The sequence below is a fragment of the Diadema setosum genome, chromosome 7, assembly GCF_964275005.1.
Source record: "Diadema setosum chromosome 7, eeDiaSeto1, whole genome shotgun sequence".
Classification (NCBI taxonomy): domain Eukaryota; kingdom Metazoa; phylum Echinodermata; class Echinoidea; order Diadematoida; family Diadematidae; genus Diadema; species Diadema setosum.
The window spans coordinates 10,235,890-10,263,437 of NC_092691.1; the positions used below are offsets into that span (position 1 = coordinate 10,235,890).

The 27,548-nt window shown below is 36.6% G+C and overlaps 2 protein-coding genes across 4 annotated transcripts in view; one reads left to right on the forward strand and one right to left on the reverse strand.

Annotated features, from left to right (window-relative positions):
* LOC140230438 (uncharacterized) overlaps positions 1-7,622 on the forward strand; it is a 61,072-nt gene extending 53,450 nt beyond the window's left edge. The window contains exons 9-11 of the mRNA XM_072310592.1: positions 3,204-3,348; positions 5,812-5,951; positions 6,489-7,622. Of these exons, the coding sequence (XP_072166693.1) occupies positions 3,204-3,348; positions 5,812-5,951; positions 6,489-6,668 (465 nt within the window). The 3' untranslated portion in view covers positions 6,669-7,622. The remainder of the gene's footprint in view (positions 1-3,203; positions 3,349-5,811; positions 5,952-6,488) is intronic.
* A 4,700-nt stretch (positions 7,623-12,322) lies between these two features.
* The window catches only part of LOC140230825 (AP-3 complex subunit beta-2-like), a 59,807-nt gene continuing 44,581 nt past the window's right edge, over positions 12,323-27,548 (reverse strand). For 2 of the 3 annotated variants that reach the window (XM_072310965.1, XM_072310967.1), the window contains exons 20-26: positions 25,830-25,942; positions 23,558-23,587; positions 20,124-20,304; positions 18,973-19,108; positions 17,711-17,808; positions 16,109-16,253; positions 12,323-15,011 (exon numbers count right to left, since the gene is read on the reverse strand). In XM_072310965.1, coding sequence (XP_072167066.1) covers positions 14,858-15,011; positions 16,109-16,253; positions 17,711-17,808; positions 18,973-19,108; positions 20,124-20,304; positions 23,558-23,587; positions 25,830-25,942 — 857 coding nt within the window. In that variant the 3' untranslated portion in view covers positions 12,323-14,857. The remainder of the gene's footprint in view (positions 15,012-16,108; positions 16,254-17,710; positions 17,809-18,972; positions 19,109-20,123; positions 20,305-23,557; positions 23,588-25,829; positions 25,943-27,548) is intronic. The other variant, XM_072310966.1, reaches the window with a different exon arrangement.

Consider the following 27,548-nt stretch of genomic DNA (forward strand, 5'->3'; position numbering starts at 1 on the left):
GCCTTGGAGACGTCCAGAATACCAAGGATGTGCTCACCGTTTTCCATAGCCAGTTGGTAGCGGAAACCGTTTTTTTTTTTTTTTATGAAATATGATATGAGATGAGATGTGAGGTTGAATGATTCTCACCAAAATATATGTATATTTTGAGTTTTTTTTTTTCTTCAGTGAAATCTGCTGTTCTTCGTAAATGATTTTAGAAAATAATGCATAAGTGTATAGGCCTATAATTAGAAAAACAAAAAGTGTAGATCCCCTTTAAAAATGGATATTACGCTAGCCATTATCATTATTTTTTTTTTTGATGGTGCAGTGCCAGTAGCCCTATATAATGTAATATCAACAAATTGAAAATATACACTGATGAATGAATTACTTCCGGAGCGACATCCTTCAGTAAATTAATTTGTTATCAAAACTCAGACTAATTTCGTTTGTAAGCTGTTTTCATTGAATTTAATAATTCTTTTTTATTCATGGAGTTCGAAAGTACAGATTCAGAGATGGGATCATGCAATAAACCTTAGGAGAAAGTTTTAGAGGGTGTTCAATATTTTTCGCCAAAATAGAACCTATATTTAAAAAAAAAAAATATATATATATATATATATATTTAATTTCCTCTGCGATAACTTGACTGTCTCTTTCTATTTTATCTTATGTTTCTTTAATAGCATTCTGATAATTTTCTTTATCATAGATATTATTAATAACGCCCCTGATATGTTGCTCTGATATTTCTATACCAGTTATCATATTGCTAAATACAATGTTATCTTCTAATAACGCAAAAAGTTTAATATTTTAAGATATTCTTATATCAAGCATAAGAATACTGATTGCACGCACGATTAAACTCACTAGGAGCCTTTTTATACTTATAAAATACACATTTCAGCAGAGACTTATTTAATAGTTTTACTGCCTAGGAACTTTTTTGAAATCAAATTTATTCAATGTAGCTGATTCGTCGTAAAGTATGAAACAAAACCAAAAAAAATGGTTTTAAAAGGATTATTTACTTTATTTTCATCAAAACACTACTGAAATTCACAGACGGTAATTTAGCTTAAAGCAAAACTATATAAACAAGTAAAATCATTCCAATTCCATCACTGCTTACTTGCAAATCCATCAAAATAAAAAGAATATTATGAATAAATGGGAAAATGATCATTAAAATCCGATATTCAGATATTATGATAACTGTCTTGCAAAGTAATAATATTATATTTAAAAATGTCAATCAAAGTAAAGGAGTGATTAATATGTGTTGATGTTTTTGTAATTTTAGTAATAAATGGGAGAAAAGAGTATGTGGACATTAAATCTAAAAGATTCATGATTTAATTAATTATTGTCACTATTCAAAAGATTGATATTTCAGCGCCCCCGAATAAAACATTTAGTTCTTTGAAGTTCTGGACTTCATTGAAAAAACTCTGCAAGTTATTAAAAAAAAAAAACGATGGAAGAATAAGGAAGTTTATAAATCACTCCTATCGCAATATATATATATATATACACATATATATATATATAGGATATGAATAGCAAAAGGAACATTATATTTTTCACCTGAAGAAAACGAAATCTAATGAATGTACTACTATCATATTTAGATCAGAAATGCATGTTTATCATTTTTTCATGGGAAATATGCAAAGCAACCTGTCCTCCTTTCATATTTTTTTCTATTATTTGTAATGAAATTAAGCTGGGGATTTTGTAAATAGGGGAAATGTGAGTCTTCAGTTAAACTAATGACTGGCAGTGAAATTTGCTTTTCTTCAAAAATGATAATAAAGCGTCATTTTTAATGCTTCTTACATTACAATGACACATGATAGAAAATAGTTGTTTCCAAATTTGTCAAGAATTAGATTTTCCGTAAAGTATACAGAACAAGGGGCACGTTAAAAATGTCATTTTCATCAATACTGTAATCTAAACTTTTTTTTCTCTCGTTAAAGATATCATTCACTTTCGTCTCTATTTCTGCATCAGGAACGTTATCACAAATTTGATCTGATGAACAGGCTAAGGCAGTTTCCATCATTGACAATTTAAACAAATATCGGAATTGTTCAAGAAAAGAATGTTCGGTAGTAAGATAATGAATTGAAAGTTTCAACTTCTTTTTTTTTTCATTTTGCAAAAATGAATATTCATTTTCTCAATGCCTAGGATCAGAATTCGTGATTTTTCCTGAAGATTGTGTCGACAAAGAGTACTCGATAGGAGAAGTGAAAAAAAAAATCGTTGGATAAGAAAGTTATTGTGTGAACTGAAAAAGAAACTGATGTTGATACATCTCTTATGTACAAGACCAAAAAAAAAAAAATACACTGATACAAAAGAAAGATGAAAGAAGATAATATATATGCAAACCTAAAGAAGCTGGAATCAGAGCCCGAATCATAGCCTACATGTTGTCACGAGTCTTTCTTCATGTTGTTTTTTCGTGGTCAAATGAAAACGGTGTCATCTCATCTCATTATACCCAGTATGGCAAAGTGTTGATTTCGTGATCACTCAGCATTTGTGTGTGTGTGTGTGTGTGTGTGTGTGGCTATTTGCCTTACTCTATTCTACCTCTTTATATTAGAGATAGAAAATAATGATTAGGTACAGGTGATTCTTTGGGCCTCTTCGGTTCATGGTTCGAATCCTGCCAGTTGAGTGCCGGGATTTAAGATCTTCATAAAAAGCTGGAGTCAAAGAAGATCGCGGGCGCGCATATAATCACGTGCGCTCTCTTTATTACAGGTTCAGTGGTCGTTTGATATTCGCTATACGTATCTGTAAGCACAGTACGTGTCTGATAGACCGGACCAATAAAGAAGTTTGAGATCTAGTCTCATATTGAATTTCGTCAACAATGTGTACCTTTGACACAAATTAACGCGCAAATATCTGTTGGTATGTAGCTAGGAAGCAAACTTTGTCCTTCTAAGATCCGTCTCTAGAAGGCAGATCCAGCCAAGTACTGTACGTGCAATGTCCGAACCAAGACGGATTTAGATTCACTTTTTCGACAATTTTCGGCTTTTCGGAATATTTATTCGGATGCTCAGAATATGGCAGATGCATGTATAGTGTGGGTCCATGCAACGGGGTGCTGTTGAATCCTGGCATTAGATTTTCCTTTTATAAAATACTGCTATTATTAGATGTGGAATTATCATTCTCTCATATCCCAGACAGTGGAGCTGGTTCTGGTCGACGAGGGGTCTGGTGTCCGTCACCCGTTCCATCTGCATGGTCACTCCTTCCATGTCGTTGGTCAGGACGTATTCAATGCCAGCAGAATTAGTCTGGAAGAGGTCATGGAACTTGACAAAGCAGGTGATCATAATTATGACCCAAAAAAAAAATGATTAATTACCCTTAGAATATTAATGTTCACGATATCGCGTAGACATGCAATAGCAAAAACAAACAAAAAAAATGGAATAAATACGTAGAGTGCTGACAGCTGGCTCGTGGTGTAGCTATATATTCTCGTTAAATTTCAAATTTGTGTCACTTAAGTGCAAGTCACAGTCAGTGCCATGCTTCAAATTCAGTTACGAAACATGGTCTAATGATGGATATCAGATTTCTAACTCATTTTTTTAAAATTTTGATCAGATGTATTGGGCCACATCTGAAACACGAATATTATGATACAATCGATACAACATAGGACAAGATAGATCGTCGTAATTTAAAGAGAAGATAATTTTACAAACGTGAAATTTTTACATCTATTTTCATTTCTAAACACTGTACATGTTATTACAAACGACATGATATTTGTAGAATTAAAAATGAAAAAGAATCAAGATTGGATTATCATAAAAGCCAACACCCAACCAGTTCTGTATCTCTATCAATATATCGAATCATGACCTGGGAAATTTTATAGAGGAGCAGTATACCATTAATTAGCGATGTTTATGTAAGCCAAAGATAGGGAACAGACAATAATTATTATACTACGAAATCATTTAACAAAATACGCAAACTTTCAAAACATTTTATTGGTACTTCTTACATTCACATGCAATAAAAAAGGTTTATTTATATTCTCTATAGAATTTAATCAATTGACAGAACGTACAACGACAAGTAATGTTGAACATTATCATCAGAAATGTAATTCATTAAAAAAATTGATGTCTTTACAACTTGATTAACAAATATCAATGCGGTAATAGAATGGGGAGAGTTTGGATCACAATGAAATGAATCATGGAACTCCTCTTCATTTAAAGGTAATTGAAAAAAAAATCAAAGATTGATTCAAACATTAAACTGTTTCAGCACTAGCAGATCCTGACGGTCAGAACAAAATACAACAGAAGAGAAAAAGCATACATACCCATACTCGCACGCACGCACCAACACACACACACACACACACACACACACACACAAACACACACCAATATGATCAGGGGAGGGGAATAACAATCTAAAAAGTTACAATTATGTTGAATGGCATAACTGCATATGTTTCTGAAATCATGATCAACTTTATGCATATTTTTCCAAGTCTCTTGTGTGAGATGTAGTTCAGTCGTGTTTTTCTTCTTCTTCATCTTTACATCGGTTATTTCTTTCTTTTTTTTTACGTGGGACGTAACTAGTCCAAGATATCCATACAAAATCTTGATTGCGATAGTCACCTGATGGTCTGGCATAACGTTTTGTGATCAGCTAGTTAAGTTGATATGAAAACTTGAACGAAATTTAGTGCAAAATGAGTCTTGCAGGCCCGTAATGATGATTTTCGTAATTTGAATCTGATGCACTCATGTGAAACTGATTGCCCCTTCATAAATTTGCGTACATCAGTGGGGATCTATCAATTCGAATGTCCATTTGCTTTAAAAACATGCTTCTTATTTAAATATGAATAATGTGATTGAATTCCATTTTTCACAAATAATAAATTCGAAGGATAGAAAATTGTTTCGTTTGCACATCCCCTAAATTGATTGCCGTTAGTAAAGTTTGGATGATTTATGTGGATAATTTCTTGTACGAAAAAAAAAATCGAATTAAAAAAGTAAATTTGTAAAAGCTCATGAAGTAATCAAATCGTACGTTTTTCATTTACCTTCCGTTGAGTAAACAGAAGATCTTACTGCAAGAATGAGAAGTTTGAATGAGAATATATATTTGCTGAACTCGTTTGAACTGTCTCTTGCTGGAATAACGAATGTGAATGAACGAAACTGAATTCGAATGACGATTGCTTTCTTAACGTTAGATTAGCAAGAATATTAGATTGAGAGGGAAAACCTACACCTATTATTAACCCAATTGTGACAGCTGCCCTTGTGATCACTAATTACTGCTTCTCCTCCAAATCATACCTCGAAAATCGTGTATAGGATACATGTTTCCAGGTTATCTGTCCGTCCGTCTGTCCGTCCGTCCCACATCTCGTTTTCGTGACTTAAAAGAATCAAAATGAATAAATGAATAATGTATGAAGCATGAAATAATTTCGTGAGAAGCGAAGATATCCCAGTCGAATGCGCAGTAGTTGCATTCGTTAATTTTTGATCTACCCCGTTTTAATTACAATGTTGTCTTATTACATAAAAATCAACGATGATCATCAGCTAAACAATTAATGTTGCAAAACCTGGATGTCTGTTTCCGAATTCAAGAGAGCCTTCACGTGCATTACAAAAGCGGTTGTAGGCCTACACACCTTATTCAAAGTTTCCAGGCAGTTTTCCTCCGCTAACATTTGCGGAAATGATATACATGTATCTTCTTTTTTTAACTATGAAATGAATTACCAATCTTTAGGTGAAATACCAAGAAATTTGGACCTCGCGCCCATAAAAGACACCGTCATCGTTCCCAGCGGCGGCTATACCATCATCCAGTTTGTGGCAGACAACCCGGGCTGGTGGTTCTTCCACTGCCATATCGAGTTTCACGTGGCTGTGAGTGTAGATGTGATTTTTGGAAAAAGACATTTTTCTTTTCTTTTCTTTTTTTTTTTTTTTGGTCAGTCCTTAAAATAAAAACCGACATATACATGTACTTTTTTTTTTTTTTCAAAATGGAACCTCGGGTTGGTCTTATAGTGATAATGGATAGAACTATAAAATGGTGTTGACGAAAGAGTGAAAATGAATATATTGATAGTAATAATGTTCATTTCATAGATTGATAATGGTAGTGGAAAATCATATGTTTTTATTATAATTTTTTGTAGTATTATTTTTATCATTATTTTGGTTACATTTGATCTATTTAAGGTTATATTTTCTTATCACACTATAGTAATTATGAATGAAGTGCTGTAAATGTTATGGTGATAAAGGTAATAAATATTTTGATAAAACACAACGATGACGGGCAATGCTAAATCTAAATCTAAATGGGGCATTGGATAAATCAGAACCTTAGTTGAAGTGAAGTGCGATAAGTCTGGATCTTTATTTTCCTCCGAGTATGATAGCTGCTTTCTCTTGCAGACTGGAATGGGGCTCTTGGTTCACGTAGGGACAGACAACGATCTTCCGAAACCTCCCGACAACTTCCCGCGCTGCGGCACCTTTCCGCCCGAACCGTCGTTCTCGACGCAGCCCACGGCAAGCCCGACAGTCTGTGTACTGGTGTTTATGATATGGCTACGTGAGCTGCTGTTCCGTTGATCTCCAGTGGAGAGAAAGAAAGAAAAAATCCTTACAAAATTTCTTGAGGACATGAATCTATACCTTCTTTCTCAAAGCATCATTTTCTCTATCGATTCCAACTTAACCTTTCATTCAAGAAGTATGAAGTAATTTCGTAAAATCAAGAAGTCAGATAGGAATTTTCCCCAGATATTCATGTAAATCGAGTAAATGCAGCAATATCAGCAGAACGTATCAGTGACGTTTAAGGAAAATCCGTGCAAACTTATGCATTTTTAAAGTTTCATTGCCGCCATGGTTGGTATTAAAATTACAACAGTTTATGATATCACTGCATGACAACTATATAAAGAATACTATAAAGAGAGAATTCAGTATATTCTTTTAATTTCCTAGCATAATGAGGAGCGATCAATTTAACTTTTTTCTTTTCAGAAAACAAAGGAGAATTACATAACCCTATAATATGTTAGTAACAAGCGAAAGAAATTTTTCCTTTAAAAAAAAAAAGATTTTTTTTTTTGAGGTGACATTTTGAGGAAACTTCTCTTTCCAAAAATCGTCAAAGACAATTGATTGGTGATGAATGGCATATACTAATTGTGAAAAGTATATCAATAGTTAGTGGTAATGATATGAACGCTAGAAATGCCGATAATTGAAGATAATAAAGCCATTATGATAATTATCGTAGATACCCTTCCTTTCTCCCTGATCTGGTGGAAAAACGCGTGAAATCGGTTTGTCTCAAATAGTATACGCACCTCTAAGGGCTTGACAGAACCTATCCCCCAAGTGTCCAAATCCTTACCCGATTTTACGCTAAACTCTCACTGTTACTCTTATGTGGTCGACTTTTTTTACTGTTTCTATTTGAATTGCTACTTTAGCAATAAGGACATGACATCATTTTTACGTATTTAAGTCTCAGAATTCTAGAGGTTAACCATTGGGAAATGTTTTCCGAGGTTATTCTCGTCATGGAAACTAACTGCATACCACGTGTAGAACACGTGGTGTACTTTGTTTCATTAAACAAAAAAGTTATCTGCGTGCTTTACAAATCAATCTGACAGAAAAAAAAATGTCTAAATTACATCAGTGGAGATAATTATAATGAGAAAAAAAAAATGGTCTCCATTTTTAATTCATTGCAATTTATTCGACAGAGTCATGGTCCTGATTTGCCTGTGCTGAGTTGTTAGCAGGTGAAAGTTTCACAACAGAATGAGTGAAAATTAACACACAAAAAAAAGAAAGAAGAAAACAATCAGGAATCTTATAATTTTCAGCAAAGATGTCACAGAAAATTAGATAAAGTTTTCTGCCGGCTTATAAAAATGAAATCATGGCAGTCAATAGGATGCACTGAAATGAATAATCTCAATCAGGTTATTTTACGTTAAGTAACAATGATCGAACTATCTTGTAGTTAATTAATAGCATACATTTATATTCATATATATGTATATGTCTATATACTTACATATAGATATATGTGTGTTTAGTGTGTGTGTAGAGGGAAAGAGAGAGAGAAATAGCCAAAAAGCAATAGATATCTTATATATTTTGAAAACAATCAAGCACGAAAAACGGGTTTACATACGAATTCGACAAATCATTTATGTGCAAAGTACAGTAAACGTTTGTGAAATATAATGCTTTCATATTTTTGTATTTTGTGCCACAACATACCGGATTTTATTCACTTCGAAGTTCATCACTGCCAAAGTGACTGCAATCAATGAATACTCAGGTCGTTAAGAATAAAAACTTTGATACTTTTATTGTGTATACCAATGGCCAATAAACCCGTGCTAACAAACTACAATTCAACACCAAAATGCACACACCATGTTAGGTAGGTATAGGTAGGCATAATACTAGAAGTTCTAGAGTTCTTATGCTTCAGATAGCTGGGGCAATATTAGAACAGCGTTATTTTCCTTCTCCTTTAAAATGGTAATGTCATGTATGAATAAAATGATAATTTGAATATTGTACGAAAATAGATGAGGTTGGAGGAGAAGTACTGGAAGAAGTTGAGAAATAAAGTGAATTTTAAGGGAAATTTTAAAAGTAACATAATAATGTATAAGCAATAACGATCATAATAAATGACAACAGTGGTGATAGAGAAAGGATAGAATGCAGAATGAATTTGATGATGGTAGTATACTTTTGTTGAGACTGTTAACGTTAAGTTTTTATGTGAATGATTCCCTATTTTTATTAGTTGTAGTCATGTATTTGTAATAAGTAAAAATCGCACTTTTAACATTTGCTTTTGTTTTGTGGTAAAGGTCATTTTTTTGTTGTGCTTCATTTAAGATGGATTTTTTAATACTATACCATATGCCCCCCCCCAAAAAAAAAAAAAAAATACAACGGGACCCTCCGCAATGATAACTTTAAAAATAGTGCATCAATCCAAATAAAAATAGTACAACTTCAGGGTACGAAACTATAACTCATTGCCCACATCTTACAGAAAACCCCATTCGATTTGCTTCAGTGGCCAAAGAGAAATGAGGAATTTTGTAGAGCATGTCAGGAATCTCTTCTTTCAAGTTCTATTGTATTCACGCACAAGATCATCTAAGTGCTAAACTTGGAAGAATCAGACTCATGACATGCTTTACAACAATCCACATTTCTCTGTTACCGCTTAACCAATTGAACGGGGTTTCCTGCAAAATAGAGCTAAGATGTTATATTTGAAGACCATGAAGTAGCATTTAGACAATTTAATTATATCGGGTGTTATCAATGCGAAAATCTGATTGTATTTTTTTTTGGGGGGGGGGGACATACAGTATATTTGTTATTTCTTACACATTACAATGTATTTAAACTGGTTTCTTGGAAAAATGTCCGAAATTCAGCCTGCGGGCTGTTATGGATGATTTTTTTCCCGCTAATACAATACCTTTCAATCAAATCAGTAATAATCATTCTGTCAGATTATGTGTGTTCCTTGTCGTATACTCTCAAAAATCGTGTTCCAATTCACGTATCAGGTTTGTCAAAAGTTTGCCCGGGCCCGCTGGCCAGTATCATGTACCTGCATAACCTACACAAGCACAGACCTAGGGAGAATATCCATGCAGCACAATTTTTTTACGGGCAACAATATCTTTTGCAGGAAACAAACAAACTGACATGTGCCAGTGTAGCCTCTTATCAAGTCTTTGGTGAAAATGTTACCTCTGTCGTTTCTCGAATAAAAGGAACGCAAAAAACCCTCAAGTACATGACGGCTGTAGGAATATGGATGAATGAAGTAGATGAAAGTCAACTTTGATTCTAAAGACACGTGTACCAATGCCAATGCCGGCGTTAAGAATTAGATAATAGTGATAGTATAGTCAGGGATCGACATTAACGGTGGTCCAATGGCTTGGGGCCATTAAAAATTGATATCGGGCTACTAAATTTTTGAAAGGGTTATTTTTTCGTGGCCCGATCGGGTAATTGATCATTGACCAATTTGGGAGAGGTTTAAATAGGTTATTGAAAATATTAATTAATTATAGGAACAACGACAAAAACGTAATTGTGCTAATAGCAATGATCCAACAATTATTATTAGCTTACAATTGACATTATACATGGGATTGAAGAGAGTGAAATATATTCTGTTCGTTTCAACGAACAATGTGTGTGTTTGTGTGTGTGTGTGTGTGTGTGTGTGGAGGGGGGGGGGGAGGTTGTATGCTCTGTCCCTTAACATGTTGGTGCCAGTGTTAGCCCTCCTACCCCCAATCCCCCAAACCTGTCTGAAATAATAACAGCCAAGCCTTGCGTTAGTGTGTGTTTTGTTTTGTTTTGTTTTTTTTTTTTTGGGGGGGGGAGGGGGTAGGGGAGGTTATTTGTCAAAAGGGGAATCTATGTTGCTAGGTTTTGTTTGTTTGTTTGTTCGTTTGTTCATTTTCCATCTGAGAAGATGGCTGGATAGCCCATATTCAGCTACGTTAAGCTGGTCTTCCATGGGGTCCAGTTGGATGTGAGGTGGGACCACTTCACCGGGTTAAACACCCTGCTCTTTGCGATGAATGAATGAAGCGGGATCTTTTACGTGCATGAGTTGTTACTCTCTCATACACGGGACCTCCATTTTATGTCCTATCCGAGGGACAGAGTGTTTTGCCTCTTGCTAGAGGGGACGGTATGCTTAGACACAACATTGCTCAGTCCAGACTCGGGTTCGAACCCCGGCCGCGTGATCGTGAGGCAGACGCGCTACCGACTGGGCCAACTCACCGCCCTTTAAAAACTTGCATGCAAACACACAGGTGACACAAAAAGGGTCTACTGATGATCAACTGAAGAAAAAAGAAACCCTCAAAACTGTTGTAACTGATTGTAGAATACGGATGATATCACTAGTTTTGTCCCCTCCCCCCCCCCCTTTCTTCCCCCTTTCTCAACTTCTCCTCCCCTTTATCACCACTGAGTTCAATCATTGAAAGCACGAGGAAGAAATAATTCTTCTTCAAGGGCATTCTATTCTTTATTGAAGAACAGTATTTCACTTTTGGATTAAAGAACTTAATATTTGATTTTTTTTTTCTGTTAGCGGATCCTTGTTTCATTTTCGGAGTAACAAGCAATACTGTATTTCATTTTTTAACTAACGAACGTCACCGTTCGCTTTTGAATAAGGAACCTACATCCTGTCAAGTTAATGAATCATAATTTACAATAAGGAACCTACATCCTGTCAAGTTAATGAATCATAATTTACAATGTATTTTCAGATTATGCGACCAACCCTGTTGCGTTTTCGGAATAATGAACCCTACGAATGACCATGAGAACGAACCTTATTTTGCTGCGGATAATGTATCAAATACTTGCAGTCGGATAAACCAGGCAGGTTTCGTCTCATCTCCCTGGATAAACGAACCCCAGGCATGCATGTGAATAGAACATAGTCTCTGGAATTCGGAGTAACGAGTATCGTCCCTCCTGTAATTCTTTTCATCAGATTTCACACTATTAAAGGGACTATGCGATGCGAACACATGTTGATTTGTGATGATTTTATACCCTAGTCATTACTTATGTGGCCGTAAGAATATCAAAAGGTGTGCTAAACATTTTTTACATTTTGCTATGTTTTTACAGATTACTTGGATATGCAAAAAAAAAATAAATAAATAAATAAAAGATTTACAAGACAAATTATGTCAATCACTGCTATTAACAGAAGACATTGGAATGCACCTTCCCCTAGACAAAGCATAACTTGTATTACAGTTTCCCAGCAATTGACATGTAAGATATGAGAAAAACAGTGAAAACAAAAATAAAATACATGACACGTATTCAGACATTCATTTGGCCACATACAGTGATGTTAAGGGTAATATGCATCAACACAAATCATTATGCATTTGAATTGCAGAGGTCCTTTAAATTAACTTGAAGACAGTATGGAATTGGACATTATGTCAGAAATCACTTCTATCAATTTTTCAGGCCATGGTAGACTTGATATTGGAGTTTGTCATCACAAAACTGTATATTTTCAGCAAAATCAGCAAGAGATGCCACCATGGCGAAAAGGCAGCATGTAACACAGCAACACCACCAAATCAACCTCATCCAAACGCAAATACTTGTATGACACACTTTGTTTATATCAAGAGGCGCTTTCATGTAGGCTTTGTTATAAGTTTAATCATAAATTATAAGTACTCTCAGATTCATTGAAGCAATGTATCATTCATAGACTTTCACAAGACATCATAAATGCTATCAGCACAGTCAGTACACATCTAACCAAACACTGACACTAGATATAATAATACACATGTCAAACTAGTTTTACCCTTTGCTATTAAAGGTCCAGTTTACCTTTGGGAGCAGTGATTTCACAAATGTTCAAGATATCACATTTCATGCATATGTGTAGGTCTGTTGTATCATAAAACATCCTACCATATGAAATATTTGCAATAAAACCTAAAATATAAGGAGATATCAGGGTTTTTCTCAGTAAACCGTAACTGTATACGGTTTAGTCTGGAAACATTTTTATTATAACTATTGTTCACATTTTGTGTATTTAACAACACTTAACATCGATTATACGGATTCAAATTTTGACAGTGGTTGTTTCTAGCCCTAACTCACATTTTAGAACTATTTTAAAGCACTAATGCTTTCATCTGCAAATGGTAAATTATGCCTTTAAAACAAGTATGCCAGGAATGTCTGCAGAGCGCAGAAAATGTGACAATGTGAAAAAACTGACATCCAAATCTCTCAAAACTCTCTTAGTCCTGATCCATCAGTTAGAAGACTATTATATTGGAACAATCTATCATTGAATATTCCAAAGTAATGTTATATCTAAAGGATGTGCATTTGAGTAACCCATGTTACTTATGCTTACTTATATGTTGTATCGTAATTTACCACTAAGTTTGGGTGCATCTTCGTCTTCCATTGAAAGTATCACTGACATAATTTAGGTACATACATCATTCTACAATGACTTTGATTCTTCCAATGTTACTGAACCAGTTAACGAGCACAAGGGCTTTTCTGAGTTTTAATGCTGAAAATGCATGCTGACATTTCAGTCGTACTGTGATTATCCAATCAGAAACATGTTTAACAAGAAATTTACGCCCTGCTAAGTGAACGATATCACATTTTAAGTAGATGGTACCAGGGTAACTATACTAAAACACATTGTCTCGTTGCACGAACAAATAAGCTAGCAAAGTCACTACAGTGACGTCATGTCCAGCTTGACACTGAAGTGGACAAAAGCTGAGGCAAAGCCTGGCAAAGCCTTGCAACCATCAAATCAGTACTGATGGACTCGGCACATCTACCCCAAGCAGAACACAGCCATCAGAGTGATAATCAAGACTGCAAGAGCATAAATGTGAAAACAGATTAATCATCTTGGATTAAAAAAAGAAAAAAATCCAAGCTGGCATGACACTTGTCATTCAAATTATACCATCATTACAAGCTGCCAGAAGACTCAATACTTGAATACAGAGGGATTTTTGCTGCTACCATATTCCAGTAATGACTTCTTCTCCTGGCTAGTGTGCTATAAAGTTGAGGCTATGATGGCCTATGGACAAGCAATCCTAAAGTGCAAGAGAAATGACACAGGTTAAAAAAAAAAACAAAACAAAACAAAACAAAACAAAAAAAAAAAGACCACATACAAACATTACTTTGTACTCCTCTTCTGCCATGGCGCATGCATGCATGTAAATATACTTGTGTGCACACACACAGGCATACTGAGAATAACAGCTCACCCACAATGTCATACACACTTGTAGCTGGTGATACATGTATTGTGTGGAATGTCAGTTAAAAATAGTGGTCAGAGAAGAGATTGCTATTACAGTCTGAAACGGCCTGCAAATATACACACATTGAAGAAAGTGTTTCAGAAATGTCATTACGAACTTGTCGTATTTGTTAGTCTGAAACTCTCCCTTATTACAGCTGTAGATCAGCATGTCCCAGAACACATACTGGCTATTTTTTACTTGACTGGAGTACCGAATTTATAGTGGAATGTTCTAACTTACAACTTTTAAATAAAAAGTAAGAAGCAATGTAATGGGAATATACTTGCATTGACTTGCTAAGCAATACCAACTTTAGGTTTTACAAAGGCATGTTGAAACAATAGACTCTGATTTTGATTTCTCTAGTAGCCACGAAATTCTACTAGCAAGTGATGAAGTAGCCATGCTAGTGCTATCACTCATGTTGGACAGCCTGACAGTCATCTTTCAATACTTATAAGTTTATCTAATATCAGCCAGTTTTGATGAAAATCGTTTTGAAAAAGGAGAGCAACATTTGGTAACATGCCATAATCAAGAGCACTACATTGTTGAGTTAGATGTTTTTAAATTTGCAGATTAAAATATCAGAGATTCACTCTCTTTCCTAAAAATCTAAGATCATTATTACAGCTTGAGTACATGTACATGTATGCTCTGTGACTGTCTATGCTATGAAAATTATTATCCATGTAGACAATGCACACCCAAATTACTAAATACTCTAGGTAGACCACCAAGAATGATATGACAGTTTGCTACAGAACAGGGTGAAGCTTTAAATACTGCGAGGACACAATGTTGAAAAAAAAAAAACCCAACACAAAAACATGGGATATAAATACGAGTTGAATTTGAAATCTGGAAGTAGCATCATGCTTTGCTGAAGGCTTTTTTGACATCTTTGACCAGCATGTTACCAATGACCATCTTCTCGCAGTTGACGGTGATCCGCGCCTTGCCTTCGCTCAGAACTTGCACTGTCAGGAGGACTGGTGTTCCAGCTGATATCGTCTTGGCAGCAAACCTGATAACACAATGCATGACAAGAAGGGACATTTCAAAGGTGGACCAAGGAAGACTTAAAATTGGTTTGGTGGTTGTGTTGATTATAGAATATCTGGTGAAACACCCACTTCTGACAACAATAACAACAACATTACTTCCACCAAGTTCTTGTTTAATGCACATCCTGATGAAGAAGAAGACTCCTACATTCACATTGTTCACTACAGATGAAAGGTGTACAATCTATCAGACTTTTTCTCTAATAAACACTAAACAAAAAGTAAGTTCCCCCTAAAAACAAACCTCTGTAATTTATGAATCAGGAACATTTGAGGAAATCTGAATACATGATTATGTAGCTGTATTTCTTGGCTACCTTTCAAGTGAAATTCAGTGGATATCACTTGGTCACGCTTGAGTGAGCATGACAGAGTCAAAATGGTCACTTTTTGAAGTTCACAAGCTCAATTTTGCAACTTTCATTTGGTGATATCGGAACAAATTTCAATTTTCCAGGATAAAAAGGCATGCAACGTATAACTTGTGCTTCTTATCGTACCATGTGACTTGTGCACAAAATTTCACGGTTGAGTGAACACGGGGTGAAAATTACCAAAATGTCTGATTTGACATGTTTCTCGTGGAAATTTCTGTCAATTGAGATTGAATTCGTGTGTTGAACAGTTTTTACACACAATTCATGTAATTTCACGGTTGAATGAGCACATTAAAAACAAAGAAAAATAACAATTTAAATTGTGCAGTAAGAATTGCGATAATTTTGCGCACTGAAATCAAGTGTTTAATGCTTTTTGTATTGTGTTTAATACCACTGTGCATACAGGAATCACCAGTAATCATGTATTCAGATTTCCTCAAATGTTCCTGATTCATAAATTACAGAGGTTTGTTTTAGGGGGAACTTACTTTTTGTTTGGTGTTTAGTTGAGAAGTTCAAAGTAATATGACTCGTGGCACACTCAATCTAGTTCAATTCTCATTCCTGGAAGGGGGGGGGGGGGGGGTGGTGGGGTTGTTGGGGATCCTCTATAAGATACTACTCATATTTCTGCAATGTGAGAGGAATGTGTAAATCTCACTCCCGTCACTCCATACCTGTATATCAGTTTGCTGGGGTCACTGGCAGGAACGATCTGCACGTTGGCGATTTCACCCACGCATCTGATCAGAGCCTTCTCCTCCCTGTGTGCAGCCCCGATGTCCCCCTTGTCCGAGTGCTCGTTCATCCCCGTCAGTTTGGCTGCAAGGAGGCAGGAGGTAGGAGGTAGAGCTCAGGGCATTCCTATCGCAACCAGTGCCCATTCAACAAAGCTCCCAAAACCAATCAATGTTCATTGTTATGTAAATAAATGTGACCTGCTACAACAAAATGATCCTAACGTCGGGTGAGGTCGATTATCTGAAAATTGCACGACACAATTCCCTAATCTTTCTGCTTTAAATTGATATATAACATGTCTTATAAAAATAATCGGCTGCGGAGATATCGATGTTTAAAAGAGCGCATGTCAAGACGTCTGGGAAATCACTGTTTCGAGAAAAGCGCCCTAAAAGTTCTCCTTGCGACGCAATCACAATCAAGAGACACGCAAGTCAGTATTCACCTCCGGACAGCCCTAGCAACCCCCGAAATGCTCGTTCAAACACAGCATCGGCGGTCTCCTCACCAACCAATCAGTGACCAGGATGTCAGGAGAAGCGGCTAGGCATAGCGCAACCCGCCAGCACGCACCAGTCGACTGGGCAGTGTGCGAGCTTCACGCTTCGGTTAGCGGCAAGCAGCAAACTGACCAATGAGATCACTCTGGTCGTTGTTAGGGGCGGAGCCTATGTGTGGCGCTCACTCCAAATGTTCGAACCAGTTTCTGCTTCGTTGAAACGCCAAAAAAACATGGCCCAGAAAAATGCTATTTTTTAGTCTTTCCTTTCATCATTTTGCTTCAAAATTTCGACAGATGATAGAAGACATGTCAGACTCTAATGATATGTCAAATTCAGAAAATCGTAAGTTTTGACCAATTTTGATGCTCTAACTTCAAACTCGATTTTCACGGCTTCGACCGTGCGCGACTTTAGGACCATTTTGTTGTAGCGGGTCACAAATGCTGGCTTGTTGTACAGCAGCATAATATGTATCAGCTGATACCATACAGACAATGTATGTTTTGAATGTTTATGGGGGACCTTTACCCAAATACACATGTGGATTGAGTAAATGCAGCAATACTAGTTACAGGCATCACCAAAGTTTGAGGACAATCAGGCACACAGTTAAACAAATATGAATTTTTAAATTTTTGGCAACACCATTACTGGATAAAAAGACTACAACAGTTCATGATGCCACAGCAGATCAAGAATATTGTGAAACTATGAAGGGAATTCCATAAAATGTCACTTTTAACAAAAAGTACCCTTTCCTTTGCATTGTAACTGGCATATATGCTATTCAAATGGTAGCATCATTCCCCCTGGTTTTTGAAAGGTCCGAGGTCAGATGCTCTTTCATTATGCTACAAATATGAAATTCGCCGCATTCTCTTCATATGTACTTTTTATCATTGTTTTTTCATGACGTAAAGAACAATTTTAGTTCTTCTCATTTGTAAATTGCTGCCTCACGCATTACAAAGCATATCAGATTGTTTGCTAGCCACATTTCCACACAATACGAGAGGATGCATTAGTGACACTTACACTGTTGTGACAAGAATTCTCTCTCGCTCATTGTCGTTGGTTGAAGGAGTTCTCCAATCGGTGCTTTGACGGTGACACTGAACTTTCTTGATTCCGTACTGGGGCAAAACGATAACGAAAGAAATGCAATTTAACATGGAGACATGGATGGACCCATAAAGTTCTATAGAGCTGACTACTGTCAGAAGAATGAAAATGCTAACATCACTAGCAAGCTTGGATTCGGTTGCTAAGATTCCTGTAAATGGTTTCATAATGATTGAACAGTGAAATCTGTCCCGAAGGACAAAAAACAAAACAAAAAACAACAAAAAATGTGATCCAAAAGTGTAGCGAACAGGTGACATTGAATAGTTTTGGTTGAGATGGGGGGAGGGGGAATCAGATTTTGACTCTTTGATTACAACTACTTACTAAACATTAAAAGAGCATGCAATTCTTTAGAGGAATTCAAAGTTTATTTGATGAAAATCAGATTGGAACATCCGAGATATCCAAAAACAAAGTAGAACAAAGTGGTCCTGATAAAAGGTGTGTCCAATCTTTTATCAGGACCTTTTTGCTCTTACAGTGGACTCCCGTTATAACGAAGTTCTCGAGACCGGCAAATTTCTTTCATTATAACTGAACAAATAAACAATAGATATACATACAGCTGTACATGTGGATAATGCTGCAGCCTGAATTTTTACTTTGTTGTAACCAGAATTTCATTATATCCGTGTTCATTCTAACAGGAGTGTACTGTATGAAATAAACTTCAAATTCTTCTTTGAATTGTATGCGCTTTAATATTTTACACAAGGAATCTCATCTAACAAATAAGGCCTCAGGCACCCTTTCGGCAGAGGCATAAAAAAGTTGGGAACCTGAAGCCCCATCTCAACCAAAACTATACCATCCCTCTCAAACATACATGTACATATGGGACATGGGTGAGGAAAAATGAAGGCAGAAAGAGGGGGAGGGAGAGGTAGATGAAGAAATTGAGTGACAAAAGCTTCAAGAGCAAAATACTCTTGTTTCCTCACCGGTGACATGCTATCTCCTCCTGTGACAATTGCTTTAGTCCCATTTTCTCCGGGGACTTAGAGTTACGGTTCTGATGGGGCTTTAGGTTTACTAGTAGTTCCATGTGAGGATTAGGATTAGGATTAGGGTTAGAATTATGTTTGGGGATAGAATTTGTTTGTCCTTAATAGCGTGCAGATATTTCATGGGAGCTATAGCTGCAGGAGCAAATGTCATGGAAACTTCCTCACCATATCTCAAAGTTGGCAGGTTGAGTGGTATCCCTGAAGTCCACACCAAGGATTGCTGTGGTTGACTGGCCCACTGAGAGATTTGTGATTGGTGGGAACTCGTGAAGTTTCATGCCAGCTGCCAGTTTGGTCTCACCTGAAGCAAGTGGGAGTGAAAGGTAACCATTAATGCAAATGTCCCGTGTTTGATTTCATTTGGTGTATTCGTATAAATCTGCAAACTGGCCATAAGCATCATCCAAAGAACCATCTTTGTCGTCTTGGAAAATAATTTCACAATTTGTCATCACCATCATCATTATCACTATCAGTCTCTTCAACATTCTCATCAGCACTACCGTCATCATCATTATCACCATCATTCTCAAGAGCATTGTCATCATCTCCATCATTCTCAGCATTATCAATATCATCATTCTTACCAGTATTATCAACATCATCATCATTCCCATCAGCACAATCATGGTTACAATCACTATACTTCTCTGCTGATCATCTTCATCACCATCAGTGTTGTCAGCATTACCATCGCCACCATCATCATTCTGATAGGGATTTCCATCGCTATCATGTCAACACTGTCTGCATCATCACTACTTGTTACCATGGATACCATAACATTATCAATACGGACATGCCTACCTGAAGTTGGGGCTGACATCAAACATTTTACAAAGTGAAATGACCATTGCCTTTAATCCTAGTTCCACTATAATTACTTCATGTACATGTGTAAATGAGCCACACTCTATGTAAGATACCAAGGCAAGGTACTACGAGAATCCACGACACATTCTTTTCTTAAATCAAGACAATGAAATCTAAGCCATACAGACACACGGACAAAAAGATGCCAGAAACCAGAGATGTGTCACCTCATCCACCCTGTTGAAACATAATATCTCCTGCACCCTTCCCAGCTGTGGCATACAGATGTTCTGTTAGTTTTTTGTTGTTGTTTTTTTTTGTATTCTTTTTCTTTTCTAGGCTCAATGCATCATGAAGTTCTTAGCGATGAAATACCAGTGAAAAACACATATTTACATGATGGTGTGAAATGCGTGCTGCAGTTCATAGTCAATATGTGGGATAACATTTTGTGACAAATTATCAGATTTTACTTTATAAGGGCTGCATTTAAAGACGGGTACCTATGCTGATATTCTGGATCTTTGCACTGCTGTTGTTTGAGAATGAAACCTCCACGGCAACCATGGTGGTGGAGTAGATGCAGGTGGTGCGAGGAAAGCGGTACGTCGCCGAGAGACCCCCGCTGTTGACCCTATTCAAGAGTTCAAAGGTCTCCTTGGAGGCAAACATGGTTCCACCAGCCTGGGAGGGGGGAAGGGGAAAGGTATCGGGTGATTAAAGGGCTTCACCACATGGCCAAATCACAGCAGACTGGCAGAGATCTGAGTCTCAGGAGTGTTATTACTGTCTCTTTAATTCATGCCTTCAGATCTTTGGTGATCATACCAGAGACCTCAAATATACATGTGGTTTTAGCAAATGCAGAAATGTTTTAGTTGCACACATTAGTGGAGTTTGATGAAAATTGGAAGATCCATTCAAATGAGCAGTCATCGCTGGGTAAGAAGACTACCGGTACAACAACTTGTAATGTCATGGTAGGGCAATGACATAAAGAAAATGTAAAGAGAATTCTAGTAAATAGAATTTTAAAGAAAAGATCCTTCAACTTGTTACCAACGGGGTACATGTGTGCACTGATAACACTATACCAGCTGTTATTCCAAATGCAATCTAAATGTGATGAATTCAACTTCCCCCCCCCCCCCCCCCCCCCGCCCCTGTTGTTTTCCAAACATGGTTGTGCCATCATTCAAAATGAATCACAAACAGAAAAGGAAAATTGATAAAAGTCAAGCGCATCAAAGCAAAACTACGTATCAGTAAAGTTGCCACTTATTCCCAGGCGTTTGAAAATGGCATATCGCTAATAGCAGTAGCCTGTATGGAGTTCTTGCCAAAGCCCTTTCCCAAAAAATTGGAGGATTCTGTGAAAATTGTTTGATTCTTTGCAGCATTTCCCTCTGGTTTAAAAAATTTTTGCTGGCATTGAAAAGTGCATGTAAACAAGGGTATAAAAGAAAGTGCATTTTTTGTCTGCTTTGGCAGTGCCATTAGCAATGTAATAAGCTGTGCTGAAACCATATTCATAATAATTCAAGACTAACAAAGTCCCTTAGTCTAAGTGCAGCTGTGGTATATCAAAGAACTCTTTCATGTGCATAGTATATGAATAATCTCTATGGCACGTTGGTACATTCGTGAATGACGTGATGTGAATATCATGATGATATTTTTATTTCTTCTAATGACATAAGATGCAAAGAGAAATTTTACCATCTCTTTTTCTATGTCAATGAGTAGTCCTGGGTACAGATAGATTTCACTCAGCCTTACAAAGTTTAAAAGTGTGTCTGTGTGTTTGAAGATTCTATCTACTGTCAAAAACATGAAAACATGCAATAAATCAGGCTACATTTTCTAGTACCATATCAACTAAAAAAAAAAATATATGAATAAAGACATGAAGAATTCTTCTCTGGAAATCTAGCTATATCACAACTTGCATAGTTTACCTACTGCATTAGACAGACATATCTTATTTCCAGCTTCTATTCACAATGCTACTCTGTCTTGCTTTTCTACAACATGCTACAATTCTACATGAGAAGAAGTCACTGTAAATTCAGAACAGTTCACCTATTGAGCCATCTCTTCTACTAAGAGGTAAGTTCCTACACATTCCATGACAAGAAACACAAAAGTGCAAGAAGTTTACTACTCTCCTCATACACAAAGGTAAGACTAAACTAAACAAACAAATAAACTTGATCGCTTAGTAGCAATCCTTTTATGTGACCTCCTGGTACGTATTCATTTCATGTGATTTCAAATAATGCAATTAAATCACTGGACAGGGCATGGTTTAGTGCAGTTCTTTTGTACCATGCTATCTCTTCAACCACAAATAACTGAAGCCTCAAAGCAGCAATAAATCACATCCTAATGCTTTATTCTATTACATGCAACAAAACTCACACCCGAATGCTTTAGGTGGTTTTTTTTTTCCCCCTGGCTAATGGAAGAAAGACTTGAAGGTGTTAATGTAATGTACAGTAAAATTCTGAATGGCAGATGTGTTGTTATACACCATCTGACATTTTTGTAAAATTTGTTTTCCAAAGGGATATATCACTGAACAGGAGGTTTATTACAAACATTAAGAAAAATTGCTGCACTGCCAAAATCAACCGTAGAGTAAGTTATACAAACCAAACAACCCACTTTTAAAATGATATATCAAATACTCTTCTTTTTCATATGGTATAATGTACATGGTTGGCACTATTTGCTGACTATTTCTAGTCACCTGGGGTAACCCACGACCAGTCCAATCATTTGCCCATTTTTTTTTTCTGGTGTGTGTACATAGTGGGGAACTTTATCAATTAGCATCCTGCTCTTTGCAATTTGATATGATTGAAATAACGATTTTAATCCAACAACATGATTGATGAAATTAGTTTCACTGCATTATACCACACGATGATCCCTTCAATGAGCACAAACTACACAAATTGATAAAGTACACATGTTATGTCACAGTTTGGAGAAGAAACATGCTTGGTTCCCGACACCATGCCAATCACCATGTATATTCAATTCCCTCTCTTTCTACTTAATATGCAAACCGCCCCACAAGGCAATCCATACTCACAGGCAGATATCTGAAGTGTAATTCTACAAGATATTATGGGAATATGAGCATTTCATATGGGAGGGAATGGCTACGTCATATTGACTGATGTGCCTACATACGTGTAGATATGGAGCTAACATAGAAGACAGAATGAGGTCAACCAGACACCAACAAGAATGTGAAAAGCCACTAGGACTACGAAGAAAGCAAATACGATGTGCTCTATTTGCCATTTATGAATGGGTTTTCCCTTCACACACAAAAGACAATGGCATGATATTGTGCACAAATGATGCCAAATGGTGTCGAAGCATGTCACTGCAACCTGCCACCTCGAGAGCGAGACAAAGTTTATTGAGGGCAACATAAAAGGTCCAATTGCCCTCTGTGTATCAAAAAATAAAGTACACCGTAGGAACTGACCATGCTCACAAATGTTTCACAGTCAACATTCTGTTCCACTGCAATTGCTATTGGCTATATAATATCCTTTAAAAAAATCATACAAATATTGGAAGAAATGACCTCTGATTATCCAGTCAAACCTGTCTTAGTGACCACCTGTCTATAACAGCCACCTGCCATGTACGACCACTAAAAATACTTTCCTCTGAGAAAACAAGCATGTTAGAGAACCTGTCTATAGCAACCACCTGTGTATAATGGCCATGTTTTTTTCATCTCTCTTGGGTGGCCACTATAGACAGGTTTGACTGTATATGACTACACGAGGTGGGTTGCTGTGGGGGGGGGGGGTGTTTTTATTTTGTAGCTGCTTTCTTTTTTTATGTCTTCACTCTTCAATGGGTGACAGGTCACACATAAAATGCAAGCAAAACTGAGTTATGCTGTTACCTTGGCCAACTGTGCCATCTGTTCTGAACTCTGATGAAAACATGAACAAAAATTTCAACTTGACATCAATACAAGGTAAAGGACACATGGTAGAGAATTAGAAAGACAATATGTGACCGTGCATCACAAATGAACAAAAAGTTACACGCAGTGATTTTGTGTGAGGACTGAAAATAGGTGGAATGGGTCAACCCCAGCCAATCTTCAGTTTTTCATATTTTCTAAAAGAGCAAGTCTTCTTCTACATTATGTTAACTTTTGGGATTATAAAACAAACAGGAAACTGTGTTTTTAGGAGTTTTTTTCAAACCCTTTTTTTCCAGAATAATGTGATTAGATGTGTCTAAAAGAGTCCCTTTTTCATTTCTTAAAAACCTGTAAACACTCTTCACTTTCAACTCTAATAACTGCTTTGAAAGTTGGCATTAATCATGGACAGAATGTGTTAATAGAGCATGTTTAATTTAAGCTTAATCTGATAATCCATTCATTGTTATTGCTCCGGCAGTTAAAATCATGTTTTTTGTCCCATTCATCGAACAGCTAGCACGGCTTGGTAAAAAGATTAAGCGCTTGAATACGCCCTTTACTTCAGAGCCTTTTTTCTCAGTTCACATTTTTCCTGAATGTGTGCATTCTTTCCAATATTTAAATAGAGTATGAGAGTCCATTTGAATTGACTTAAACATCATTTTAAAGCTTAGAGTCTGCTCTTTTAGAATCTGCCCTTGACTAAAAATCCATATCTGGCGACTTTTTGTTGGTTTTGTGATGCAGGGTCACATATACGACAAATCATTTCTGATACATGCAGACAGTTATAACATCAGACTTGAGAGTTTAGACTGTTACCACTGTAACACTCATCACACTGTTACCAAGAATGTAACAGTCACCAGACTATTGAGTGTCTATATGTCTGGTGACAAAGGCTAGGCAGTTCCTGGGCCACTGCTGAAAGACAAATTGTGACTGACCACAACAGAAAAACTCAAAACCAAGTCTTTGTGTATCACACGAATTGAATGAGAACAAAGTTGTATAAGAAATATTTCAACTTGGAATCAATGACAATGTTTCATGTTTCAGGCAGGGCTCCGCAGGTAACAGACAGTCAACAAATTAAATCAGTTCGGACAAGGACATATACACAGATCATGCAATATCCATTTATGAAGTACAAGAGTGTACACAGCAAATAGAAATAAGAAAATGCAAGTCCAGTAACATCAATATTATTTGGATTTCATTAATGGTCCATGAATTAGAAAAGGGGAAAAATGTGAGCGCTTAATCAACTTTTTGTACATGGAATACTGAGAGAACATAAAATTATTCATAGATCTCACGGATGAAAAGGTATATTTACTAAGGCAAGGTTATAGGCTTCAAACGTAATACAGGGGCTACCGGTGAGTAGGGAGAGACAAAGGAACACATACACAAAAGTACAGCAATGAGACTAATATGGAATTTGAGGATAAACTTTGGCTGCTCCCTTTACACAAACATCTATCATCCTAAATGAAGAAACTAATGAGAGTTTCTATGTGAGTCTTTTCTATCGTATTGAGCTTGCATACCCATTTAAAAGTAGAGAAAACAAATGGAACAACCTTTATATTCTCTTCATGTCTTATGCTAAAAAAAAAAAAGTTTCCTCAATGCAGTGCTAGAACATTGAAGGATAGATGAATTTCTTCCAATACTTAAGACAAGGACAATGGTTTAAAATTTGCATTTCCAATCTCATTTTCATCTCTTTAATAGTTCTTCTACAGGCTTGATGATATCTTCTCATTCTCTGTATTGCTCTGTAAATTACACACATGTATATCTCTTAGATACAGGTCACAGAATCTAATGGCAAGTGATAAACATCAGATGCTGCTATTCAAAAAATAACACCAACTACAACAACAGTATCAGTTTGACTTGGAACTTAGAACAGAAAACCACATGACTAAGATATACAATGGTATAATGTGAGCAATCAGGTTCTTGATAAACTACTTTTAGCAATTGAAGTTACACAAGAATATTTGTCGGCTGAGGATGATAAGGGCGTTAAGTTGCCACTAAACACGTAGTGTTCAAGGCAACATAATGCCCTTCTCATTCTCAGTGGAGTAGACGTTAATATACATTAGAATTCATGCAAGGAATTCATGATTCAGGTGTAACACCACAAACTTGTAAAGCATGATTGCAAGGTGTGTTTGTGTGTGACACACAGGGAGGAAAGAGAGAGAGAGGGAGAGATGACACCTACCAATGGTTTGTCACTCAGAGACAACCCCTGCAGGTCGGTCGCCAGGGTGGGGGTCAGAATGCTGGTGGGTCCCGCTGGAGTTGTGGGTTGTGATGACTCCGCCGAAGGTCCAACTGGGTGGGCCGGGGAGAGAAGAAGGAGACCAGGATTTAGCATGCTGCCGTACTTATCATCTAACCTGTGCTAGCAAATTACTTTCTACTGGCAGCTTGAATTGCACATTACACGGTACCGTCGGACCTCTCCTATCCGGACATGTAGGGACCGGTACTCATCCAGATAAGGGATATAGCCAGATATATGAGACATACACGTAGCTGCCTACCCAATGGTAGCTACATGTAACCTATTGCTGGGAGCATACACTGGAACTCTTTCTTTGATTACAATACAAAACTTGGAGGTAATGAATGTCTCAATGCATGTTATTTGAGATGGTAATTTGATGTGAATGTATGTTAGATATGTTGGGAATAATATATAATTCATGTGAGTTTGTGTAGGAATTTCGTTTGAGTTTGAAATTCCCCTTTTCCCCATAATTACTACAATGACAAAAAAAAAATCACAGCAAAATCTTGTCAGGATAATAGAGAGATCTGGAAAAAAGGAGGCCGAATAAGAAAGGTCGGACTGTACTAGAGGCAAAACACTGGGGATGTGCAAAGGTACATGGATTAGTTTTACTTTTGTATCACGAGAAATTTTCTGTAGGTGAATTACGACACTTATTTTCTTGCAATCACCTTTGAGAGCCGAGTGATGCTGTTTCGTCTCACATGAAGACTCAAGAAGTGGAGAGACATAATTTCATACTGGTACTGGCAAAAAAATCATACATTTCAGAAATGCAGCCCCAATTTTCATAATTTTCACAGAAAAGATTTCCGTGTATCTAAGATCTGGAATTCAACGATAACTTTTGACACATTTGGATTTGATGATGGAGATTTTGTTCTTAAAATCTCAATCAAATTTGCAGGGTATTTGATATTTGGAATGGTATTTTGTCATATTTCTAGTGAAGCTAAGATGGCAGAATTTGTACACATCCAACAGAAGTGAAATTTATAGCACAAATTTCTTTACAGTTGAAACTAGAAATGTCGCTGCAGCGACTGGTTATACCCCCGCCAAACAACATTTCATAAGCTTTGGTCAAAACAACATTTCATAAGCTTTGGTCAAAAAACTGAGGAAGTAGTTAAATCCGCAAGATCTTTCCTTGATCTTCTGCCATTAATATGCCGTTACCATGGCAACGTACTTTCGGGTACTGTCGAAAAATGCGTCTTGCACATCTACAACCAAAGGCACACATCTGTACCAAGTTTCATGGAAATTGGGCAAAAACTGAGGAAGTAGTTTGCAACACAAAATTTTCCATCATTTTGGCTCATAATATGTGAGCTGTTACCATGGCAACATACTTTTTGTCACTGTCAAGAAATGTGTCATGCTGACCTATATCCTAAGACAAACATTCAATATGAATTCCATGAGAATTGGAAGAACACTGATGAAGCAGTTTTGCCATGAAGCATTTTGCCCTATATTTTACCAATAACATGCCGTTACCATGGCAACGCACTTTTTGCCACTGCGGAAATATGTGTCTTGCACATTAACATATTCAGATGAACATCTGTACCTAATTTCATAAAAATTGATCAAAAACTGTGGGAGGAGTTCGCGACGCAAGATTTGTACCCATTTTTG